At 39.9% G+C, this 27,443-nt stretch overlaps 2 protein-coding genes across 2 annotated transcripts in view; one reads left to right on the forward strand and one right to left on the reverse strand.

Annotated features, from left to right (window-relative positions):
- Window positions 1–27,443, forward strand: part of LOC136883266 (delta-like protein 1) — a 192,803-nt gene that overhangs the window by 62,654 nt on the left and 102,706 nt on the right. The window lies entirely within an intron of this gene.
- LOC137496902 (farnesol dehydrogenase-like) lies at window positions 152–27,440 on the reverse strand. Its single transcript, XM_068229669.1, has 6 exons — window positions 27,279–27,440; window positions 22,033–22,204; window positions 20,258–20,384; window positions 13,850–13,964; window positions 7,378–7,506; window positions 152–375 (listed from the first exon to the last, which is right to left on the reverse strand). Exons 1-6 carry the CDS (start codon window positions 27,408–27,410, stop codon window positions 322–324), a joined length of 729 nt encoding a protein of 242 aa, XP_068085770.1. The 5' UTR covers window positions 27,411–27,440; the 3' UTR covers window positions 152–321.

Consider the following 27,443-nt stretch of genomic DNA (forward strand, 5'->3'; position numbering starts at 1 on the left):
GGAAGAACGGGCTAGTCGACACTTCCTGATAACCAAATTGGTTTGCATTCTAACCTATTATTGCCTAAAATCCATTCCATTCATTATTTGATCTAATGCTTCATTTCTCTGTGTTATGGATACATATATAATGAAAGACATTCTAGATGGTTTCAATAGATATTTATTTCTCGTAAGAGGAGAGAGTCGAAATACAGGGGACAGTTTGGTTATCACTGGTCCGCCGTGCATCATCGTGTTCACGACAGAACAGTTAATACATTCATACAAATTCCCTTCACGAATATAATTCTAATGCCGTCTTGTTTTATCTACCTTACTTCATAATGGTAGGCATGTTGTTTCTCCGGATGGCTTTAAAATTATATCTTGAACCTGTAAGAATGGGAAAGAAAATCGAATATATATTTTAATTCAAGTTTGAAGGATATAAATTCTTATTAAGAAATACAGGGTGATCCAAAAGTCTGTTAACATTTGACGAGACAATACTTCATGGAATAGTGGAGGTAGAGAAATACTAATTGACACACATGATTGGCATGACATGGGGTTTTATTGACACCAACATAAAGTACACAAATTCTACCTATAACTATGTCTAACACTGTAAATGGTGAAAGCAATTGCCTCTGTGAATTTGTGGCAGAGTATCGGCCTCAATCCTAAGATCGTGGGTTCTAACCCACCAGAGGAGAAAGGATTTTAAAGGCGTGGAAAAAAGTCTATGCGACACTCCATGTCGTACGATGTCAGTATGTAAATAATCTCTGGTGACGCATTTGGTGTTTACTCGACGAAATTAATTAAAACTCAGACATCGCCCAACTGAGATCCATTTCTCTTCCTTCATACACACATCATCATTATAGACCGTTATGCCTTACAGCGTTCAGTCTGCAAGACTCCGTGAATTTACTAAACGCCTCCACAATCCTCTATTTGTAACTACTGCTGTGTCCTCATTTAGTTCTATACCTCTTGTCTTTAAATCATTAGAAACTGAGTCTTGGTCGTCTTGGTCTCTCCCTACTTCTCTTACCCTCTATAACAGAGTCCATGGTCCGAATCGTTGGCTGAACGGCCAGCGTACTGGCCTTCGGTTCAGAGGGTCCCGGTTTCGATTCCCGGCCGGGTCGGGAATTTTAACCTTAATTGGTTAATACCAATGGCACGGGGACTGGGTGTATGTGTTGTCTTCATCATCATTTCATCCTCATCACGACGCGCAGGTCACCTACGGGTGTCAAATAGAAAGACCTGCACCTGGCGAGCCGAACCCTTCCTGGGATATCCCGGCACTAAAAGCCATACGGCATTTTTACAGAGTCCATTATTATCCTAGTTAGCATATCTTCCTCTATTCACCTCGCATGACTCCACCACCGAAGCCGGTTTATGCGTACAGCTTCATCCATCGAGTTCATTCCTAACTTAGCCTTTATCTCCTCATCCCAAACACCCTCCTGCCATTGTTCCTACCTGTTTGTACCAGCAATCATTCTTGCAAGTTTCATGTCTGTTAGTTCTAACTTATGAATAAGATATTCTGACTCCACCCAGCTTCCACTTCGGTGGAGCAAAGTTGGTCTGAAAACAGACCGATGCAAAGGTAGTTTCGTCCAGGAGCTGACTTCTTTCTTACAAAAGTCATTTTATTATTATTAGGGAAATGTTCCACGTATTCTGTTGTTGCAAGCGGAAGGCAAATAGCTTTTTTTTTTATAGGCATGCAGTGGATTCATACTGTAAATAAGTTATAGGAATATGTGTACATTTCCCCAGTTTTTATCCCGAAATCTCGTGAATGTCATCTGGTTCTATTTAGCTTTAGACAATACAGATAACAAGCTGAAGGAATGCTCTCTTTGCATCTCCTCAGGTTGGGCAAACACGAAGTCACTAACGCACGGACGTGAACTCTGCCATAGAGATAAAGAGTAGTCTACTTAGCTGACAGACTTGTGAGGTAAATAGAGCGTGGATTTGTTATCATTGTGATTTTATCATCATTCTCACCGTAAACAGCTTAACGGTCCATTAAGGCCTGAGATCACCTTCACTCAAATTTTCCACCTTCACTTCCATCAGGGGGATCAGAGTTTATGATTGTGGAAAGATAATCACTGGACCATTGATGGGTCTGGTTTTGTTTCCATTTAGTTGTGTCAGATTCGTCTGACCTTGGTTTGTCAATTCTTTTTCTCTTCCAACCCAAACAGTATTAAGTTTGTGAGGCTAAGACAGTGTTTCATTTTCCACTAATTGTTGTAAGGTGTATTGCGATTGAGAAGCAAGCATTTATTAAGAAGACGAGACTTTTGTCTGGGGGCATGGATAGAGACTTGAGGGAGCGATTCGTGAAGTGCTTTGTATGGAGCCGAGACATGGGCATTGATGACGAAAGACGACTGGAAGCATTTGAGATGTGGACTTGAAAGAGAATGGAAATTATACAATGGATAGAAAAAGTAAAGAATGAAGAAGTCTTGAGAAGAGCTGGGGAAGAGAGAAATATATTAAAAGTAATCAAGAAGAAAAAAGCACAGTTGAATTGGTTATTGGATGAGGAGAGATTGCTTGCTTGTAGAGGCTATAGAAGGAAAGGTAAATGGAAAAAGGTACAATACAAAGAGGACGGAGAAAATATCAGAAGCTGGACTGTATCAGGATAGAATACAATTATAAGGATACAAAGAGGGTGGCAAGAGACAGGATTGCGTGGAGAGCTGCCATGTGAAGACCTGCCATATGGCAGAACACTGATGATGATTTTATAAAGAGTAACTATACCTCTAGGGCAGTGCTAACTTTGGCCGAAACGCGCCTCCCAGGGATTATATTTTAGAACATTTTAAGACCCTGGAGTGTAAACAGATAAAGAATAAGAATAAGAATAAGAAGTGTAGTTAGCACGACGAATCCTCTCGGCCATTACTCTTGGCTTTCTAGACCCGGGATTCCATTCACCGTGAGACAGCTCCTCAATTGTAATCACTAAAGCCCGGATTTTTATGCAGTAACGGGTTAGATTGCAAACTAATTTGGTTACTAGGAAGTGTCAGCCACCCGCTCTTCCATAATGTAGCCGGAGTAACATACATTATAGGAGTTCTGATTGGTCGTGCCCCTAATGTTTATGCAAACCCCATAGCACAATCGTTGTGAAGGTAGACTATGCATGCTACTCACTTAAGAAAGTTTGCATTCTAACCTATTAATGCATCAAAATCCGGGCTCTAGTAATGACATAGGTTGAGTGGACCTGGAACCAGCCCTCAGATCCAGGTAAAACTCGTTGACCTGGTCGTCACAACTTTAGAACGAATTTTGCATTAATTCGAAACGTTATTTCATTAAAACTAAGTTTAAGATTTTCATTTTTTTAGCAATAGATAGCATTCTCTTTTATCTGTCAATTGAGACATTAAGCACAATCGTATGTTAAATACTATCGGTAATATACGCGTTCATACAAACACTAAAAGCGTCTTAACATTTTTATTTCCATGTACCTGTTGTTGAGGAACGTAGTTCTACATTGAAACCTGCACCGTCTTGCGACGATGACATGAGTTTGCTTATTACAGCGAGATTCTCTCATCGGTCTCCGGCGGGCACGCGATGCCTGCCTACCGTTGACTGCACCACAATTCCCCCCACTTACTCTCGAGTTGAGGCTAACTACAACACAGGTAATGAAATGAAATGTCGTATGGCTTTTAGTGCCGGGATATCCCAGGACGGGTTCGGCTCGCTAGGTGCAGGTCTTTCTATTTGACACCCGTAGGTGACGTGCGCGTCGTGATGAGGATGAAATGATGATGAAGACAACACATACACCCAGCCCCCGTGCCATGGGAATTAACAAATTAGGGTTAAAATCCCCGACCCGGCCGGGAATCGAACCCGGGACCCTCTGAACCGAAGGCCAGTACGCTGACCGTTCAGCCAACGAGTCGGACACAACACAGGTGACAGCTGCTGAGTCAGACTAGAAAGCGACAGATTATGTGGATAGGTGATAGGCTTTGACATAGTAGTTTGATGACTGTGCAGTGATTGAAGGTAAAACACCACACGAGCACGCACGAGAAAGACCAACAAAGACACTTTCTAAAACATTCCTTGAGAACGCAGGACTGTGAAGATAGAAAGAGGCCGAATGTGCTGATGAAGACCGAGCCAAGCGTAAACGACTAATCACGGAGACAAATCAGTATACAGACTGCATACCTCACCACGATAGCAAGAAGTACTGCATGCATTTCAACACGCACTGTACACTCCTTAATGACTTCATGAGGTTTCATGTTGTTAGTAAATTTAATGTCCATCTGTGTACACTGTAATTTTGTCACGGATGGTCATTAGTTTCTCTCCGCTTCTTCTGAAAACATCTGTAAACTATCAGAACTAATATTGCGCTTCCTTTTCATTACTAAAGGAAGATAAATGCGAGGGACTAAGTGAAGAACAAGTTTTGTAATCGAAACAGACTTTCAACGTATTAGGTCGTATTACGTACATGTAGTACGTGTTGAAGAGATGTTAAGTACAGAAGAAAAATGGCCAGCCGGACACCAGTGGGATCCGAACCCACAACCTCCCGATTTCGCGTCGGTTGCTCTACCAATTGAGCTATGGTGGCCTAGGCCATCTTTGGTCTGTTTGAAAGGATCTGAGCTACAGGTCTGGCACTGCTGCTAGCACACTGTAGAGTGCGTTTAAGTCGCCCGTTGTGGGGCATGCCAATGAATATTGAATTTTCACGACCGCATTCTAATCGAAAGAGACTTTCAATGTATTAGGTCGTATTACGTACATGTAGTACGTGTTGAAGAGATGTTAAGTACAGAACAAAAATGGCCAGCCGGACACCAGTGGGTTCTCCCACATTTTAAATATTCAACTACACTTGAAAGATGGCAGGGGGGCAAATACATACATAAACATAAGGACAGGACATTCTAAAGTAGAACAAGTACAACATTTCTGTTACTTAGGAAGCATTATAACTGAACACAACAGATGCAGCAAGGATATTAAAAGGTGAATTGCTCTTGCTAATAAGTAAAATATAAATATTTTTATAAATACCCATAACGGTTAGAAACTAGAAAGACATTTATAAATCCTTTCTCTAGAGTGCACTACTTTCTGGCAGTGAGAGCTGGACTATTTGAAAGAAGGAAAGAGATTGATTGGAAACTAGTGAAATGTGAATTTGGAAGAAAAAGACGAGGACATGCTGGACTGAAGAAAGACGAATTGAGATGTTCTAAAGGAAATCAGTGAACAACGGAGATTCTTAAAGGATGTGGAAAAAATGAAGCTAAAACTTGTGGGTCACATCCTGAGGCATAATGACCTTCAAGTAAAGATCTTTGAAGAAAAAATACTAGAAAAGAAGGTAAGAGGAATACTAAGGAAGACATACTTTGAGGATGTGAGAAATTTGTTGGGATGTAAGGACTGATGGGAGGCGAGGAGAACAGAAGGATTGAGAGAAAAATGGTTGCAGCAACAAGGCTTAGCCTTAATGTATGATGATGATGAATCTAACGGAATCTTCCTAACGTAGTCCAGTTACAACTTATATGTTGAAATTCACCAACCTGTGAAGTTATATATGATAAAATTAGTCATGCAATTCTGAATAATTGTATGTATAGCAAAACATTTAAAAAATCTGTGTTTGCCTTTTTAGGACCGGATGCCAAATTGAGTTTGGCCCATGAATAGGAACTGTCCCAGCATTTGCATGGAAGGGAAAATGGGAAGCCATTTTTAGGAAAAGTGATTGTGGGGTTCGAACTCACCCGTCTCCCAAGTGACGAGCTTGGCTCCATAGCCAATCTACTTGGTTGTAAGAAGTATGTTAATATTTATATAATGCCACTGGACTTTGTTTCTTGTTCCTTCATTAAGGTAAATTTTTATGGAATCAGTCTGATCCCATGCCCTTGTTATTTATTGATTAGTGCAATATTTTTGCAACTGTGTTTTGGCACACCTAATTCGCAGTGCCATTTACGGCTGTGGCAGTTTGGAAGCTGCTGAGGTATGGTGGTGATGAGTAATGACAAACATAGCACAACTAAACCTGCTTCCACTGAATTAGGCGGGTGAGGAAAACGGAGCTGTTGTCCGATTAGTAGAGCGACAGATGGTCGAGAGTCGCTTACCTTCGAGCACGGTTTGGCAACGCTGACCGTGCAGTGTTGTCAAGTCGAAGCCGGTCCGCTCCAGGTCCACGCATTCTTTAAAGTAGTTCTCTTTTCTATATTACTCAGTTCATTATACAGTATTCAAGGATTAAAGTTATATTGTAAACCATAAACAAATTAAAATATTATGAGACTGATACAGATTAATGCAGCGCGCGACCCGAATGACTTCAGCTAGTGAAAGTTATATGACCACTTTCCGGGTCGTTTTCCAGAAAAACTAAAAGAACTCATGGAAACACGTTACAGGTAAAAAATGGAAGTTAGACGATTTTCTACATTTTTTCCGCTAACAGCATTTAATTGCCTGAGGAAACAAAAACATGGCCGCTTACTGAAAATGACAATACATGATTTTACGGTTTTAAATTTACTAGTTCAGGTTTTTATTCTTACAAATTATTTTAATTGATTTATGTGGAATATAGTTATACTGCTGAAATCAGCAGTCATTTCTGAAGCTTGTAGTATAATTAGTTTTGCAGCATTGTAGGAGGTAACATCAGAAGCTTGGCAGAGAACAAATTGCCTCGCGCTCCGAAATGATGTGTTCAATTAGACTTCTTCGCCAATGGCTACATAACCTTGGCAACAGCGTAGTTTCTCCGACCCGCCTAATTTGATGGTCGCGACTATACTGTATCTGGATGTTACGAAAGGTGATACTCATAGGACCAGTCAAGCTGCAATAGCACTCTTCGGACCTGTATCGAATGCAATGGCAAATCACCTCCCTCCCCATCCTGCCTTATAGCAGTTGTGCACGATACGCTTAAATTATTAAAATTACACTACATTAAGGAAAAAAAAGCAATATATTAGAAATCAACGCACTGAACTAGAACTGAATGCCAAGAAGGAAATATCGTCTAGCTCGCTCAACCATAATGTAGTGTGAGCAGCATAACTTCTAGAGGCCCCTAATGTTTATTAAAACCTCAAAGCAAAACTGTTGTCCAGGTAAGTATACTTGTTACTAACTTCAGTAAGTTTCCATTCTGACTCATTACTGTCTGCAAATTCGGGCTTTAGATGATCCAAACAGCCTCCGGGAGGAAGATATAATAGACACAGACAGGTGATTACTATGGGATCAATATGAAGACTTATTAAATTAATTCATTAATTTCTTATTATATATGCTTACCTGGACTCGTGGAGGAGTTTTAAGCACGTACAACACGGCAGATGGGACGTTCTGATCGGAGAAATTGGGCTTTTCGACAAGACCTCTATCTGAATCTGACGTGTCGTCAACCAGGCCGGGGGAGATACTCTAAAAAAGAACAGAAGTAATATCCAACATATCCAGTTATAATAACAAAAATAATAATAATAACTAACGATATATCAGCAACAGAATATCTTTCAACCATAAAAAAGGTCAAAAATTAAGTTGAAATACAGGGTATCCAAAACATAACTGCGGAGTTTTGAACTTAAATATTCTAATAATTTAATTACATCAAAAATTAAGTATAATGTGTTATACATGATTTGAAAGTTCATATCGTCAAGTTTTTTAGCAGACAAAATATGTGCCCCAAACTACGAAGGACGTAAAATTAAGCATTTTTCTCAGTTGTGCCGAAAGGTAAGGGGCTAAAGGGCCCGAATAGATTTGAGGCTTTGATAGTTCTATCAACCTAAAAAACAAATGTCAAAAATAATTTCCGTCCTAAGGGCAGTTCCGATAAACAGCCTAAAATCTGTTGTTTATTTACTCATTTTCTTTTCGATCCATATCCTAGACAAATTATATTATTTACATAATTATTTCTGTAGTGTGTTTCTTGGTTCAATACCCTCAGGCGTTATCTGATTTTTGTAAAATGTCCACACCGACTGTAGTTATAAGGGCTTAAGTGGAACTCTTCATTGAGTCATACTAGCGCTCGTAGTGGTGCTTAAGTGAAACAACGCATTACTCACATTAGCGCTCGTAGTGGTGCTTAAGTGAAACAACGCATTACTCACATTAGCGCTCGTAGTGGTAGAAAAAGGCAAAACTGCCAATCTAATTGACCTAATAATGATGCTTAAGAAAAGAATTGTAATTTTTAGGAATAAATAAAGAATATATTCTATTACTTTATTACATTTTATTTACCTAAACTTCGCAGCTCATATCCCTAGGATGTTTCCAACATTGAGTTGCTTGCCTGAAGGGCTAGAACTGTGGATTGTTTGTACAATTTAGTGCAGTTCAATTTGTGACACGGCAGAAGGCCTACATCCAAACGATAATCGACTTGCACTGCACCGAGAGGGAGTATTAATATTGTTTCTCGCTTCACGTGGTGTCCTGCTTCTAGACTTATGATTATGAAATTCGCTAGATTTACAGGCACGTTAAAGAATACCTGTGGGCAAAATTCCGACACCGCGCGTCTCCATTGGCAAGTAAAATTTTATTATTATTATTATTATTGTTGTTATTATTATTATTACTGGCGATTGGCCGTGCGATTACGAGCGCACGGCTGTCAGCTTGCATCCGCCATAAATTCACTAGCAATATTATTATAATAACTGTCTTAGTCAATTATTACTATCTATTATGAAAATAAAAGTTAATCGCCACACTCAAACTTCGTAGCTCGTAATCTGTCAGAAAACACTAAAGAAAATAGTGAACTTTTAACAAGTCCGAATTATTATTAATCTTATAATTGCAGACATGTCTCCGAAATTACCGAAACATATACTTACAAATTTTTTTACGTCGCACCGACACAAATAGGTCTTACGGCGACGATGGGAAAGAAAAGGGATACAAGTGGGAAGGAAGCGTTCGAGGCATTAATAACGCTACAGTCCCAGCATTTTCCTGATGTGGAAATGGGAAGCTACGGAAAACCATCTTCCCGGCTGCCGATAGTGGAGTTCGAACCCACTATCACCAAAATGCAAGCTCACAGCTGCGCGCCCCTAACCGCACGACCAACTTACTCTAAGCTCTAATGCCGGTCTGATCCCACCTTGTCAGGTTCGATGGCGGCTCAGTTCGGTGGTATATGAAGGTGCTCAAATACGCCAGTCTCCTGTCTGCAGATTTACTTGCATTAAAAAATACTGCGGTACAACATTCTGGCACTTCAGCGTCTCCGAAAACCGCGAAAATTAGTTAGAGGAACGGAAAGACATTATTATTATTATTATTATTATTATTATTATTATTAGTAGTAGTAGTAGTATTAGTAGTAACATTATTATTACGGAAGTTCTAATTAAACAGGTCAATTACATTCATCTACCTATCGGCACTTACTGTCCAATAATAAGCCTTCTGTCCGCCTCTGTGGCGTAGTGGTTAGTGTGATTAGCTGCCACCCCCCGGATGCCCGGGTTCGATTCCCGGCTCTGCCGCGAAATTTGAAAAGTGGTACGAGGGCTGGAACGGGATCCACTAGGCCTCGGGAGGTCAAATGAGTAGAGGTGGTTCGATTCCCACCTCAGCCATCTTGAAAGTGGTTTCCCGTAGTTTCTCACTTCTCCAGACAAATGCCGGGGTGGTACCTAACTTAAGGCCACGGCCGCTTCCTTCCCTCTTCCTTGTCTACCCCTTCCAATTTTCTCATCCCCCCGCAAGGCCCCTGTTCAGCACAGCAGGTGAGGCAGCCTGGGCGAGGTACTGGTCATTCTCCCCAGTTGTTAGTTGTTTCCCCCGACCCAATGTCTCACGCTCCAGGACACTGCTCTTGAGGCGGTAGAGGTGGGAACCCTCGCTGAGTCCGAGGGAAAACCAACCCTGGAGGGTAAACAGATTAGGAAAAAGAAGAATAAGCCTTCTATTACAAATGCCCGGCGGCAATTCTACAGTAGCTCTTTTTCCATCGAGCAATGTTCACGATGGATGAAACTACGGTTTTTGAAATTTGTCTCATTAATAACAATTTCACTGAATACTTATAGCCTTTTCTTTCAGTATACACCGTCCTTTCATTGACCTGAAAAGTTTATGAATAAGCATAGACAACTCGCATTGTCTATTGTCAGAAATTCATCGTAGACTGTCGCAATAACAGCACAGAAGTGTTGCGCCCATTTTTCATTTACTTATTAACTATTTCCTTTCATTTTGTCAGCTTCGATCACTGAGTAAGCCATTGACGTCTTATAAATCCCACACAACTAAAAAACACTTGATTCGTATGTATGTGCTGGTACGGATCTTCGACGTCGCTGTAAGAATTCTGTCTACTTTTCACACAGACTACCCTAGACCGGTTTTCGAGTACAACAAGTGGCCTGGCACGTGAGTCAACCTCTCCTACTTGCCAAGCCTTTAGGGGAAGTGCACAACAACATGTGTTGGCCTGTGATAAGAAACAGGTTCAACAAGCCCTATACTCTGCTACTGTACTTCCACTACGCATGGACAGAATTACATAACCGGCGTATCCTGCTAGGGCCGTTCAAAACACATTAGGTCCTGAAATGTTTCGCTCAGTTATGGGAAAACTAATAGGACTAGGTAAAAAGTACATAGCATATATTGTGAGATGTATTTTTCTTTGCCGACTAGCTTAATATCTGCACGTATACCCCTAACATCCTGCATAAGCATGTTTTAAGTGATTTGATAGAATCTGAGGATGTTCTTGTAGAACGAAGCATGCCATTCTTTGTATAATATTGTGTGTTATTACAGGTATGCTTATAGTGTTATAATTTATATCAGGGCCTCTCACGGTGCATGCGCCTGGTGCATGCACTGTACACGGTGCAAAAAAGACGACTTCGCTTGGTTGACCAGAGTGCAGACTCCCACTCCTCGATTTGGAGCAATAACGCTGTCTCTCTCTTTCCCCACGCCTGTCTCGGTCTCACCCCCCCTGTCTCCCTCTTCCTCACTTGCTCCGTAGCGCTCCAAATCCGAGCTGAGTTCAGCCGTGTTGAGCCGAGCTTAGCCGAGTAGCCCAGAGAGGAAGCGTTGGTTTGAGCCGAGCCGAGCGGGGTCGATGCACCGTGCACAGCAACTCTGTACCGCTGTTTGCACGCGTGAGATTTTGGACGTTTTGGAGGCCCTGATTTATATTGTAATTGCTGTGTTTTTGACAGACTGAAAAGTTTTTGTTACATTTAGAGAAAAGCCTCAGAAAAAATGTGTATAGTGTTCAGCCTATACATTGAAATTTATCAAAAGAAATCCATATCACGCTATGAAAAACTGGGCATTATGACACAGTAATTAAACCTGATGTTCTTTAAGTGGCAAAATTAGTGTTGAAGAAAAGAGCCATCCTCGGGAAGATACTAGGCGTAAGGATTATGAACAGAGAAAGAATCCACTGACTCGACGAGGAACTGTACTATAAACCTTCAATGTATATCGTTTTCAAAATACATTTTTAGAAATGTGATACAAGATTTCCTACGAATTGAGTTCAAGAAAGGATTGAGATGAAAGTGATTAAAATAGGGTAAACAACAACACATACAAAGAATGAAGAAGGATACGGACAAGGAACAGAGCTCTCAGGAACGTACAATCAGCTACAACCACTTAAGCTGCAAATACAGTATTTAATTTTCGCCCTCCATAGTTGGATCATTCGAAAAGAAAAGCATAAAATAATAACAGACGAGAGAAAATGGAATGCCCTCAGGAATTAACCTGGTACTCATTTCTGGTGGAGGCTGAGTGAACCTCAGGGCCATATGCACCTCCGAAAGTGGAAATCTCGTTTCTTAAATTTTACGACTTCCTGTCGGGGATTCGAACCCACGTCCTTCCGGGCGAACCGAGCACGCCTTTACCCTCTCGGCCAGGCAGCCCCTCGGAATAATAATATAAGTAATAATAATACTTTCAGTGTTTAGTTTTGAGTTAGTTGTAGAGTTAGTGTGCGTACTTCTTACTCGGAGGCCGCGGGTTCGATGCCCGGCCAGTCCAGGGAATTTTACCTGAGTCTGAGTGTTGGTTCGAGGTCGACTCAGCGTATGTGATTGCAATTGAGGGGTTGTCTGACGGTGAGATGGCGGCCCCGGTCTAGGAAGCTAAGAATAACGGCCGAGAGGATTCGGATTCGTCGTGCTGACCACACGACATCTCGTAATCTGCAGACCTTCAGTCTGAGCAGCGTTCGCTTGGTAGGCCATGACCCTCCAGGGATGTTGCGCCATGTGGTTTGGTTTAGTTTTGAGGGTGTATTTACTTCTCTGTAAGCTTCTCTGCTAGATCCCACAGATGACCTCCAGATTACCTCACAATTGCGATAATGTAAGGACTATAGCCACTAGCTGCAATCTGAATGGCTTCGGTAGAACTTGCAACTATTGTCATGTGAGAGGCATTGCTACGAACAACGAACTTAGTCTCTCTCTGTCAAAACCTTCATGCAACATCCAGAAAAACTAACAGTACAATTTAATGTCAGGATACTATCTGCTATTCCACTCTCACTTTTGAAACCTTCATGTAACATACAGATAAACTAACAGTACAATTTAATGTCAGGATACTATCTGCTATTCCACTCTCACTTTTTAAACCTTCATGTAACATCCAGATAAACTAACAGTACAATTTAATGTCAGGATACTATCTGCTATTCCACTCTCACTTTTTAAACCTTCATGTAACATCCAGATAAACTAACAGTACAATTTAATATCAGGATACTATCTGCTATTCCACTCTCACTTTTGAAACCTTCATGTAACATCCAGACAAACTAACAGTCGAATTTAATGTCAGGATACTATCTGCTATTCCACTCTCACTTTTGAAACTTTCATGTAACATCCAGATAAACTAACAGTACAATTTAATGTCAGGATACTATCTGCTATTCCACTATCACTTTTGAAACCTTCATGTAACATCCAGATAAACTAACAGTCCAATTTAATGATCAGAGTACTATTCCACTCTCACCGTTAAAACCTTCAGGTAACATCCAGATAAACTTACAGTCATTATGAGAAACAAACGCTGCCTACGAATTTACATATGCGTCTTTCTGATAGTATCTTGACGTAACACACAATCTTATTGTTACTGTAATATAAGAATACTGTTTGTGAATTCCTACATCATTTCGTCCATTAGAACTTTGAGCTAACGTCCACAGTCCAATATATTTTTAGAATACTGTCTGTATGTTCCTCTTCGTTATAGCATTCATATAAGGTCCAGATAAATTACTGTAATGGGAATACTACTGTGTACGAACTTTTATCTCGATCTTTCAAATAGTATCTTCAGATAAAGTCCAGACAAATTTTAATGTGGCAAACACTGCCAGTGAACATTAGGTAAAGTCTTCAAATAACGTCAAGATACTGTAATGCAGGAACCGCTGCAGGAACACCTGCGTTAGTCTCTCTGTTAAGCCTTTAGAATAACTTCTAGATATACTTACAGTTATCCTATGAATCATTGTCTGTGAACTTATTCTTAGTTTCTCTGTTATAGCCTTCAGATATCGTCCAGATAAATTTACCGTTACTATAATGTGAGAACCACTGCTGCTAGGTCCTAACTCAGACTGTCTAATATAACCGACAGGTGACTTCTAAATACGCTTACAGCTATTCTGGGATTCACTGCCAGCTAGCTCCTATGTTTGACTATTTCTTATAACCTTGAGATAACTTCTAGATATACTTACAGTTATTCTAATATGAGATCCACAGTCTCTTAGTTCCTGTCTTAGTCCTTCTGTAAGAGCTTTGACCAGAAGGCGGGCGGCGCCAAAGAAGTGGTGGCTGGGATCGGATGGATATCTAAATAAATGGTAAAAAGAAAGATATTTTGAATTAATTACCACATGAATTATAAGTGCTATAGTAGGCGTATGAACACGACTCGACAAAATAGGGAAATATTCTTTTCTCACTTCAATTTTGGACTGTCAAAACTGTATTTAGCATTTTTAAATGAACGAATTACTGAAGTACTTGTCGATGTTTGAGTACAAATACTTCTTCGAATTCGGGGAAAGTGCAGTAAATTGTCATGAGAGCCAGACAATTGCTATTAAAAATTATTAATGTTGGTACCGGTGGTTGATTACAACTTTTTGGTCCTCGATTTAACCACCACCACTGAATGTTATATTGTGACCGGGCACGTTGACTGTGCGGTTAAGGGCGCGTCGCTGTGAGCTTGCATCCGGGAGATAGTGGGTTCGAACCCCTCTGTCAGCAATCCTGGGGATGATTTTCCTTGGTTTCCCATTTTCACACCAGGAAAATGCTAGGGATGTGGCCACGGCCACTTCCTTTCCACTCCTAGGTCTTTCCTATCCTATCGTCGCCATTAGACATATCTGTGTCAATGCCACGTAAAGCAAATTGCAAAAAAAGCGATATATTGCGTTTACTTTATTATCATTACTGAAATTAAAAATCGGTTTTCGGTATCATCAATAATAATAATAATAATAATAATAATAATAATAATAATAATAATAATAATAATAATAATAATAATAATAATAATAATAATAATAATAATAATATATTCGTTTACGGCCATTAGAGAGCACATTAGGTAACAGTTACATGTTTCTGGAAGCCTTCTTCACAGCCCAAAACTTTAGCATCCTTTCTCTGGCAGCCTGTCTTCTTTCTTCCATCCACCCACGGTTAAGTTTTGGTTCGTCATGGTATCCCTGGAATTTGTCGGTCACAGACCTAAACTTTGTTCGGTTTGAGATATCGTCTGAATTTAGTCCCACCTGTTTGAGATCCTTTCTCACCTCCCTGAGCCATTTGTCCGACACTTTAGGTCTGCTGTCTAGTATTGTGAAAATCCTTTTCGTTAGTCTCTTCTCATCCGTTCTAAATATATACCCATATAATTTAATAATAATAATAATAATAATAATAATAATAATAATAATAATAATAATAATAATAATAATAATAATCTAGTGTAATAAAATATTTGAAGACCACCTCTTGATATCAGTGTAATTGCTGCTGTTTTTTTACTTCTTTCTATTTCATTTTTCTGTTAATTAGGCAATAATGTACATTACAATACAATGATTTAGTACAAGGAGAAATACTATAGCTGAAACCGCTCAAATGTTATAATGTTGTTAAATATTTTAAGAAATAACATAAAATTACACGTTTCTTCTTGAAATAAACTTAATAATTCAAACCTGCGATAAAATATAGCTAGCCTATGGTTTTTGTTTTTAAAGAGACTTTACAAAGGGTATTTGAATTACAATAATGGAAAAAAAATTACAAAAGAATCAACTTAATTTTTTTGAGGCATAATGTTTTTGAAATTAGGATTCTAAAGTGGCAATGCTGGAATTTTCATTTTAATGCATTCAAAGTGAGATCTGGCATTGTTTCCACTTTTATGTGTGAGGCTATTGAATTTCATCTATCCTACTCAACCTCCCTTGGTCAACTATTTTTATTTTCCGACCCCGACCCTGTTAGGTTTTCGAGGGAGTCTTTCACTTTCATGCCCTTTCTGGCCCTTCTGTTTCTTTTTTCGACCCCTTCATTGTTCGACGAATCGGACTTGTTTCATTTTCCTTCTAATTAGTGTTCATAGGGGATTGTTGCCTAGTTTGACTTCCTCTTAAGACAATAATCACCACCACCTTCCTTTCATTTGCTATCAGTTTTAAGAGAATTCGGTGTACGAGAATGGTACGGGTTTCCCCGCATATGCAGTAACCAGTCTAATATGACAGTCATATGAGCTGGGATATCCATGCATGATCTCTCACATAATTCCCAGGCACTATCGAAGAGTAAAATTCTGCTAGAATTTCGAACTTGTTTCTCTGCGTCCGACTACACCTACGAAGGAAAGGTGCAAGTGGAAGGGGAGGAAGGTGATGGCCTAGGTGTTGGGCCCCTTTGAACAACGATCACCATCATCAGAAAGGAATACCCTCAGATGAATGATCGACTGAATTATCACCCAATGTTTAATTTTATGAACTATAATAATTTAATTTTCAATAAAATAATACAAATTGACATATTTATAAATATCTTCCGAAGCTCTGACTAAATATTCCGAAATTTTGAACTGTACCTTCCGAAATATTACTTGTAGATCTGGCAAGGTTACCTGCAATCTTTCTTAGAGAAAAATGAACTCAGCATCTGTCTCTTTCCATACTTATTGTTATTACAGGAGGATTGGGAAGGAATTTGAATTACCTATGTTCATGAGAATTTGGGCAGGTAGAGGTTAACACTATCTTTAATATCCTTACTCACACCACTTAACTAAGGACAGCAGTAAAATGCCAACGTTTCCTCTCAGCCCAATGAGTTCGCTTTCTTCATCCACAGAAAGCTGGTATTTCTCCAAGTTGTGCGATCAGTGTTTGGTGCTGTCTTCTTGATACTGTTAGCCTGGCCACAAATTAGATCACCGGGTTTGGGCTCCGCACACTCGTCATCGCAACAACCTGTCGGGAACGAGATAGGCAAGCAAGGCCAGGTTCTCAGCTACCACTCTGTTATCTCACTGGAGGCCTCTCGACGGTGGGAGAAAGACCTGGAAAGTGGAACCCAGATCATCCGTATTCGAGAGTACTCCACGGGGTTCTCCTTTCTCGAAGTATCTGGAAGGGCCATTCTCCCTATATGAGGGGGGCCGGACGAGCTGGAATGGTTTAGTTCAGTTCGAAATGAGGAGTCAGTGCAACGAATGCAGTTCTATCCGTGAAGCGAGAGTTCATTCTATTCTGTCTGTCATTGAGGCATTGAGTTTATAGTGTCCAACTGCTGGGAATGAACGTGTGTATGTCTCTGGCGTAGTGTGAGGAAAGTCAGCAAGAGACGGTGAACACAGTCTGTTGTGAGTGAACGGACAGTGTACGACGCACAGGATTGTGAGACTGTGCTGGGTGTGATCTGTGAACTAAGTGGTTGTGATAGCGAATATGTAAATAACTGTGGAACTACTAGTGTGACTGAGTAATCAGAGCAGAGAGAATGCAGACTGGTGTAATTGTGCGTACTGTGTAGTGCAAGTTGAGGTCCTGACGTGGCTGTGTAGCGCGTAAGAAATTGGTAGTAATTAATAAATCTTTTAGAATTTAATGCTCCCATGTTGCATGTTTACAATTCTCACCACGTTACTATATTTCCATAGTGCCTAAAGAACTGGCAACATAAAAAACGAAGTAAGTAAACTCGTTAAAATTAGTTTTCAGTCCTATTCTGTGAACTGTGCGAAACTAGTTTAAACAATCATCAAACACGATTTCAGTGGCTTTTTTGTCTGCCAAACATCCTGCCTCTAGCCATAAGACCAGTGTGTGTAACACAAGCCGCCGATCAGCCAATATAGTAGTATAATAAATGGCCTGATTGCAGAAGACCATCGTTGGATTAGGGGCTTTAAATGCTGAGTTCTCACCGACAAATTCCTGCTACGTATCTGAGTGGTCAGCACCTTTAACTTTGGTCCTCGGAAACCTGAGTTCTACTCTCGACTGGGTTGAGGGATTTAAAGAGGCTGTATACGTTACGATATCTTCACTTTTACTTTTAAGATCATCTGATATCTTACATTTTACTTCGTCTCCGCATTCATTTTCCTGGAAAAGATTCCGAGCAGTTCTTTATTCGACATTTGCACTTTTGCGAAGAGAACAACTTTGCCCTCTAAATTGTATGACGTTTGTTGTTCGAGTTGCATTCCTCAGTAAATAAACAAAGAATTAAGCTATTTTATGACTTCATATTTCATAATTTAATTTGATGATTCACCTGAAATTTTGTAGAATTCTTAAGACGTAACTATTCTAGAGAAGGAATCAAGATAATATTTAATTATCAGACTGAATGGGTTGATGGTGAACACATACTAACAAATTCTCTAGTCTAGTTAATAAAATTAAAATTTTATTTTTTATAAACCCGGCTATACTCATGGTGGCTCATCCTTAAGAAAAAACCCTTTGCCTTTAATATGAGTAAAAAAAGGTCCATTTTTACTTTTGGGAAGACTGTGATCTTTGAGGAACGTCACGGTGTGCGTGAATTCTTTTCTCACTTTTGAGTTTTTTCCGGAGATATCTGTCAATTTCACTACATCATATAGGCAGCAAATTTAAAAAGAGCCGGTACTAATCTACTGTATCAAAAAATTTCAAATTGTAAGAAAACGGTGAGTAATTTCGTTCATGTGGTGCAAATAAAAAAAAGCCTCAAGTAATGGTAGAGATCATGAATATTTTCTGAAATTTGTATTCACTCGTATTAAACCCCTTAATGTTAAATTGGTAATTTTCCTTGATTTAGGGACAGGTTGTTTGCGGTGTCTCCAACATTTCTGAAACTCACACACGACGCACAACACCATATTAACACGTAGGGCCGAATTCATAGTCAGCACTTAAAAAGCACACTCACTGTTAAGTTTCACTGGAGATGTGTCAATGCTGTAGGGTATATTATACTCATGCTTCCTGGATCGTATTGTTCTGGCTAGCGAATAGTGGGATGATCTATTGTGTTTTGTTTATCGAAGGACATCGCGCGACATTTGTTGCCATTTTTAAGGTCAAAAAGGTCGTCTGTTTTGTATTTGGTTATCAGAATCGATAACAAAACAGCGGGCTGGGACGGCACCTGCAACAACTTGTGTCTTACAAACACATAATATAGAACAAGCAGAGTGACGCAGTTTCTCATCAGAATATGAATGACGTGGCACAAACTTGTTGTGGAAAATGCAAACTACCAAAATGCCCAGAGTCGAATTCTTTTCCTAATATAATATGTTTATAGCTATCCAGATACTCTAACCTATACAAATATTCATCCAATGATTTGACAAACATATCCGTATCTCTTACGATGTAATAGGCCTAATTACTGTCCCAATAAAATGTAAATAGTATGTTCTGATAAAACTTCTGATATAATCCGGAAAACGATTGGTTGAATATCCTGATATAATTAGCACAAATCAACCTTAAAATAAATGGTGGTTCACACGTTCACAGGTTCATTTATATTATAACTCAGTATTGTTTTTTACTGTTCTATAGGCCTACAGTCTTGATAACTTATCAACTTGTAACACGTTTCCTATTAATTAAGCGAAATAATGATGATGGTAATAATAATTATAATAACCTGAAATTAAGAGGTGGCATTAACATGAGTCCTCTAGAGGTTATGTTCACTCTCTCAATGAACGGAATAAGAATATTCATAACCGTATGAACGGAACAAGAATATTCATAACTGTCACTTTACTGAAACGAAACCTTCTTCAAATTGTTGTTCACATTACATTTCGAAAGGATTTTTCATCTCTACTGTGTGCACGGAAAGCATTCACTGAATGAAATGGAACATATTGAACAAAATCATTATCCTCCATCTTGCTGCAACATAAGTGAGTCACTTAAGTGTGTGTGGGTGGGCTACTAATAGCAATAAGTAGGACATTTAAGTAGGTAATATGAAACGAAACCTGGCTTATAAAGGGCACTTATGTATAAGTGCTGTCTATGAATTCGGCCCGTAGTTCCCTTAACAAGACATCCTCATCGGAGGATGTGCCCACAAGTGCTGCTCCAGCCTAGCAGCAGCGCAGGATATTAAATCACTAGTAAAACGGAAGACATACTATTACAGTCAATAAGTTCGTGGACTGGTGCCTACAGTGTAGGCACCTCGGCGTACTATATACAGTCAATAACATCTTGGACTGGCGCCTACAGTGTAGGCAACGCAGTGTACATCTGTGTACGTACTGCAGTCAATATTTTCGTGAACTGGCGCTAACTGTCCAAGGATCACATAGTCTTTTGACCAGCCTTTTCGTGTCCTTTTCCCGTCATGGTGATTCGGGAAATTTCGAATTGATCATCTCGAACGTTTCAATAGCAAATTCTCCTCATTTTTTTCAGAACTTGAAATCTGCACGTTGCTCAAACTACGATATTCTAAAGTTCCGCCGCCGACATTCAACTACCTTTCACAGCAGGGACCGTATTTCTGTTTAATCTGTATGCACGCAACTATTAGATATGCAGTCCACGAACTTAGTGATTCTACACTTTTACCTGTTGATGTGTATTATATGACCGTGGGCGTCTCGACGTCTCATAGACCGTACTGCCTCCCTCGTACACAGATTGAGGGCCACCACATTAACATCCAGAAGATTTCGCCATTCGGAGACCTCACCATCTGTGAAGAGAAATATGCTTCTACAGTCGACGCAGCAATATTAGCAAGAGATACAAGTTTAGCAGGCTCCATAAGAACTGCTTGCCTGCCTAAAACTGGGTAAAGTGCCACCAAGGGGTTACAGATAATGAATGCAGGTAATAAACAAGCAAAACAAGCAATGCATCTTTCGTTAGAAGGATCTCACCTATGAGTGCAACCTCTCACAGGATCGAAAGAGAGAACAAATTACTGTGCGACGTTTTGAAGAACTGCTCCTACAGTGATACATTGAAAAAATATTGCCATGATACTGTAATATAATTATCCATTAGCTATGAATGCATCCTGTTAATAGAGGTGGTGGTAGTGATTATTGTTTTAAGTGGAACAACAACTGGGCAACCATCTTCTAATAACACTAATCGGAGAGGAAAAGGAATAGGTCAGACACTTTGAGGAATTATAGAATTACTTGGAACAGTTACAATAAAATAACTATATAAAAAGGGAAAAATTACGACATTATAAGACAGTAACTAAAACAGAAACATGTTATGCATTTCAAACTATTATAATTGATGGTCAATCTCGAATAAAGATGATCGAAAAATGAAAGGAAAATCCACAGGAAATATCATAGAACCAAAATGCTAAAATGGAATTTTGGATCAAAAAGAAATCGCATGAAATCTATCAAGTTACAAAAAACTCACAGATACCACAGATACGCACAGATACCATCAGTAAACGGCGATTTTAATTTTATGATCACTTATATAGAATGGATAATAACAGGCTCGCAATTAAAATTTTAAACTTAGCCTTATCAATGAAAAAGTGACAATGATTTTATAAAAGAAATCACAGAAGACCTAATTGAAATTGGCATTAATGAAGAAACAATTTAGGATATAATAAAATTCAGAACCTTAATGCACAAACACAAATTTTCTGTGAAGCCCATCGACTAAATACAGATGGACTGAACAATGTAAAAAAGGAAAACAGCGAGAGAATGAAGAAATATTGGGAAGAGAAGAAAAACAAAACAAAAAGTGCTAATAAGTCCAAACGGTGCCCCTTAGTTGGGCATAACGAATCAAAATAATAAGAATAAGAATAATGGTATGTGGCCTCCGAACAAGTCTGGCGCACGTCTTTCGAGATGACGCCGTATAGGTGAACTGCGCATCTGTGAGGATGGGGCCTTACCTGTGTTGAATTCTAATGCTCAATACGGCACACACTCCCCGACCCCAAGCCATCGGAATTATCTAATGAAGATAAAAATTCCTGACCTGGCCGGAAATCAAACCCGAGATACCCTGGACCAAAAACCAGCACACTAACCAGAGCCGGACGGCAAAAGAAGTGAAGGGCCACGAAGGAAGTGAAAACGAAAGATTTCCTGGACCTCGGAAACTAACACTGTGGGTGTCGGAAAAAAACGAAAGTTGACCAAGAGAGGTCGGATAGGAAAGATGAAAGTGAGGAGCCTGGCACAAGTAAGTGGAAGCAACTCAATGTGGTCAACTAACCCTCCCTTTAAGTCGCCCTTTTACTGCAGGCAGGGGGATACCGTCGATGTACTGTATTCTATCGCCCACAATGACAGGAGAGTCCTATTAACAGACCCTAACATTTTTAAAAATCATAAAATACATACCTAACAGTGAGACGGATCCTTCAACCGAGGCGTTATTTATGAGAACATCAACACCACCTAGTGTCCGCTCCACCCACTGGAAGACAGCAACTGTTTCATCGTCATCGCTTACGTCACACCGACGAATATGGAAGCGCCCAGAATGACTGACACTGTAGAATTCGGCGAAATTCTGAAAATGATAAACTGATATACTTGATTAATATATTCATCTAATATTCTCATTTTCTTATTGCACTTTCTGAATAATAATAATAATAATAATAATAATAATAATAATAATAATAATAATAATAATAATAATAATAATAATAATAATAATGACAAATAATAGAGCCTCCGTGGCTCAGACGGCAGCGCGTCGGCCTCTCACCGCTGGATACCGTGGTTCAAATCCCGGTCACTCCATGTGAGATTTGTGCTGGACAAAGCGGAGGCGGGACAGGTTTTTCTCCGGGTACTCCGGTTTTCCCTGTCATATTTCATTCCAGCAACACTCTCCATTCTCATTTCATAGCATCTATCAGCCATTAATAAATCACTTTGAGAGTGGCGACCCCATCGTACTCATAGCCTATATCTGCTTCATTCATTCCATCCCTGACCCGGTCAATGACTGGAAAAACAGGTTGCAGGTTTTCATTTGTTCAATAATAATAATAATAATAATAATAATAATAATAATAATAATATGCATTAGTATCCTTTAGCGGTCACTCTAAAATTATAGAAATTGAAAAGCGAGAATTCCGCCTCTGTGGTGTAATGGTTAGTGTGATTAGCTGCCACCCCCGGAGGCCCGGGTTCGATTCCCGGCTCTGCCACAAAATTTGAAAAGTGGTACGAGTGCTGGAACGGGGTCCACCCAGCCTCGGGAGGTCAACTGAGTAGAAGTGGGATCGATTCCCACCTTAGCCATCCTGGAAGTGATTTTCCGTGGTTTCCCACTTCTCCTCCAGGCAAATGCCGGGATGGTATCTAACTTAAGGCCACGACCGCTTCCTTCCCTATTCCTTGTCTATCCCTTACAATCTTCCCATCCCTCCGCAAGGCCCTTGTTCAGCATAGCAGGTGAGGCCGCCTGGGCGAGGTACTGATCATCCTCCCCAGTTGTATCCCGACCCAGAGTCTGAAGCTCCAAGACACTGCCCTTGGGGCGGCAGAGGTGGGATCCCTCGCTGCGTCCGAGGGAAAAAGCGACCCTGGAGGGTAAACAGATGCAGGAGAAGAAGAAGAAGAAGAAGAAGAAGAAGAAGAAAAGCAAGTAAGGAAAAATTCTCCGGAAAACTTATGGTTCCACGAGCGAAAGTAGAATATGGATTTTTTGCTAGGGGCTTTACGTCGCACCGACACAGATAGGTCTTATGGCGACGATGGGATAGGAAAGGACAAGGAGTTGGAAGGAAGCGGCCGTGGCCTTAATTAAGGTACAGCCCCAGCATTTGCCTGGTGTGAAAATGGGAAACCACGGAAGGAATATGGATTAAGAGGAAAACAGTGGACCTCTACTTATTATCTGACAGGTTCTCTGATGTCGTACGCAAGAGACGCCTAAAATTCTATGGCCACGTAGAATGGACAGCGACAAACTCATCGAAAGATTATTTAAAATAATCAACTCATAGAAGGTCAAAATAAATTGGCTCTCAGAAACTAAGTCGGAGCTGCAAGAAATAAATAATATCACGGACGATATCATGGAAGATTGTGGAGCCTTTAGTACAATAGTAGTCAGGCACAATTTCGTGCAGGAACCTAAAAGGAAAGCAGGTAGAAAGTGGTCCACTCAACGTAAGATGCAACACCGTGCAGTTATTAAGAGATTTTGTGAGGATAAGAAGGCGCAAACCATCAGGCCAACGAACAAGTCCAAACGCGCTCCTAGAATGGGCGTTACGAAGAAAGAAGAAGAATACGCATTGTACGCATCAGAAACCGTGTTCATTGGAGGCAGATCACTAGCTAAACATTTAGAAAACCAAGGAAAGGAAATCCTTTGGAAAATCTTTGGCGAAGTATGCATAAAATTTGTATGGATGAAAAAGAGGTCTCCAGTGTAACTTATATTGCATAAGCGATGGAACTAATTTAATTTTTATCTTACTACTTATTACTTAATTCAGGGCACTGCAACAAGTAATTTGACAACTTGATCGCTCCTTAGTTATCTATAGGGCCCGGATGTTTATGCAGTAATAGGTTAGAATGCAAACTCACTGAAGCGAATAATAAGTAGAGTCTATCCGCACGACGGTAGTGCTATGAGGTTTGTATAAACATACATTAGGTGTTCGGCCCATTAGAACCCCTAGAATTTATGTTACTTCCACTACATTACGTTAGAGCGGGCTAGTCGACATTTCCTACTAAATAATTGTGTTACCAAATAATTTTGTTAGTAGGAAATGTCGACTAGCCCGCTCTAACGTAATGTAGTGGGAGTAACATAACTTCTAGGGGTTCTAATCGGCCGAACCCCTAATGTTTATGCAAACCTCGTAGCATTACCGTCGTGCGGATAGACCCTACTTACTACTCGCTTCAGTAAGTTTGCATTCTAACCTATTCCTGCATAAACATCCGGGCCCTAGTTATCTAAATATTAAAGAAATACTAAAAACTATTTTGTCCAGTCCGTCCTGTCATTCTACTGGACAAATTTGCATCTTTTTCTTTATTCTCTCCGAAATTACCTAAAAATGAGTTATCAAGCATTGAAAGGTCTCTAAGTTCTGTCAACACTGAGTAATCCTAAAGTCAAATATTGCCTAGATATATGTATGTAAGTTCCAACATAGTTCTGGTACGCAAGGAGCAATTTCAACTAAGCTTGGTACATAGTGTATATGAATTATCATCTAGAAACCAAAATACTTTGGAGATATCACACTCCTAGCACCCATAGGGTCGAACCCACAGTTTTTGGGGTTGCTGAGATGAATAGTGCCATTTAAAAGTCCAAGTTCATCCACCAACGAAATGAAAGGTGGGGGGAAGGGTACGAAGGCCTGAAAAATAACATGTCAAAAATGATCGAGATTATGGATGTATTTGTTATCGTCTAGCATGGCTCTCAACTAAACTTTGTGCACATTTGACTTACTATCTGAAAAAAATACTGACGCTAAGACATCCCTGGAATCCCGTGACCGAGAAGGTTAACAGGTAGTCCTCTAGGAAAAAAGAAAGTTACATGACTATGTTTCTTGCAACAATTTGTTTTACGTCGCACCAACACAGACAGGTCTTATGGCGACAATGGGATGGGAATGGCCTAGGAGTGAAAAGAAAGCGGCCTTGACATTAATTAAGGTACAAACCCAGCATTATCCTGGTGTGAAAATGGGAAACCACGGAAAACCATCCTCAAGGTTGCCGACAATGGGGTTCGAACCTACATCTTCCGCATTATGTTTCTTGGAGAAGAGACCTGCTGTAAAGAGAGAGCCTCGGTCACAAGCAAACTGTGACCGAGAACGGTGCAGGTAGTCCTCTTGAAAAAAGAGAAATATACATGGCTATGTTTCTTTGATAAGAAGCCTGTTGTAACGAGAGAGCCCCGGTCACAAGTAAACTGTGACCGAGAACGGTAGCAGGTAGAGCTCTTGAAAAAAGAGAAATATACATGGCTACGTTTCTTTGATAAGAAGCCTGTTGTAACGAGAGAACCCCGGTCACAAATAAACTGTGACCGAGAACGGAAGCAGGTAGTCCTTTTGAAAAAAAGAGAAATATACATGGCTACGTTTCTTTGATAAGAAGCCTGTTGTAACGAGAGAACCCCGGTCACAAGTAAACTGTGACCTTGAACGGTAGCAGGTAATCCTCTTGAAAAAAAGAGAAATATACATGGCTAAGTTTCTTTGATAAGAAGCCTGTTGTAACGAGAGAGCCCCCGGTCACAAGTAAACTGTGCCCGAGAACGGTAGGAGGAAGAAAAAAAGAAAGGGCAACGAACAGGGTCAAATGGAGAGCTCAAACATGTGTCCTACGCTCCACACCGGAGTAAAAGGAATTAAGAAGAAGTTGCAAAGTGTTTATGTATTATTTAAAATGCGGGTACCTTCCCAAGTTTTTTAGACATTTTACCTTCTTTTCCTCTTTTTTTTGCCAGGTTTCCTTTACTTCGACGATTTTTCCACTTCCGTCTAGAGCCTGACACTCAGGAACCGTCATCGGGTATATTCGGTGTCGAACGCATCGTGTCACAAGTCCCACTCACAATATTGATTCTCTGCGAATCTTGGAGTGAAACCAATTAAACTAGTGTATTACTTAATTCTAGAATAGTCAAGAATAACTGCATGTGCCCTGTATGTTCTACCCGTACAGCTTTTAATTATAGACAAGAATTTCTTCTCTTTCTTGTAGTGTTTGCATTCTCGAAGATCCCGCGCGAAAAGATGCTTCTCTCAATCAGTAATATGTAGCTTGCGGTAGTCCGGCAAAATTTGTTAAAACGTGGAATTGAGCTTTTTCTTTGAGAATTTTGAATAAAATTATTTATTAAGCTAGTGTATTAATTAATTCTAAAGTAGTAATCGATAACTTGGCGAGTTCAGTATGTTCTAAAATCCTTTAATTATGGAAAAACTTGAATCGTCATTTTGAGACGAAACATTCAGGTGAAAAAAATATTTACAAGTCACTTCTTCGTCTAAAATATGATATGGGCCTCCATCATAACAATATATGGTAATATTAATATCTGTAAGTAGATGTACGTGTTTCATAATAACATTAGCTCTTTATTTTCGCTTTAAGATGTTAGAAATAAGTAGCATTAGAACCGATTACAAATTGAGCACGCAATGGCAGTGTGAGTGTTCAGTTATATCACTGAGCCTGTAATTCTCTTCACAATACAGTATGAACTCGAGGAAATTGAAAATTCTTAGTTTTGAAAAGCTGAAGCAGGGGGAAGGTGTGACGAAATATCCTGCCTCGACGATCATGGACGAACTTGGCCGATGACGGCCCCTGAAAGTCAGGCGCTAGAAAAAAGTGATTTTTTCCCTCGTCCAAGAGAAATTTCCCTAAATTTGACAAAACTGATGACATAGTGTATATGTATTTTAGATTTATATAATCCATGTACGTATTTAAACTATAACATGACGCTCCTATATGAAGGTTCACCATCTGCCACTGATATAAACCCTTTTTACTCACCCGTTTTAACATGCATTATGCCAATTAATTAAGTAGTTAAAATTCATCTAAATTTTAACGATTAACCAGTTTACCTTCAGAAGGTCCGGTCTTTCGTCTATAGCGACTACAATGAGACCAGCCTCAAGCAGAGCTACTGCCACACTGCGGCCAATGCCCGCACTAGCGCCTGTAATCACGGCCACTCGATCTTTCCACTGCTCCATTGTGTTCCACTGTACCCAGACGTGACAAACACT

The sequence above is a fragment of the Anabrus simplex genome, chromosome 11, assembly GCF_040414725.1.
Source record: "Anabrus simplex isolate iqAnaSimp1 chromosome 11, ASM4041472v1, whole genome shotgun sequence".
In the NCBI taxonomy this organism is placed as follows: Eukaryota; Metazoa; Arthropoda; class Insecta; order Orthoptera; family Tettigoniidae; genus Anabrus; species Anabrus simplex.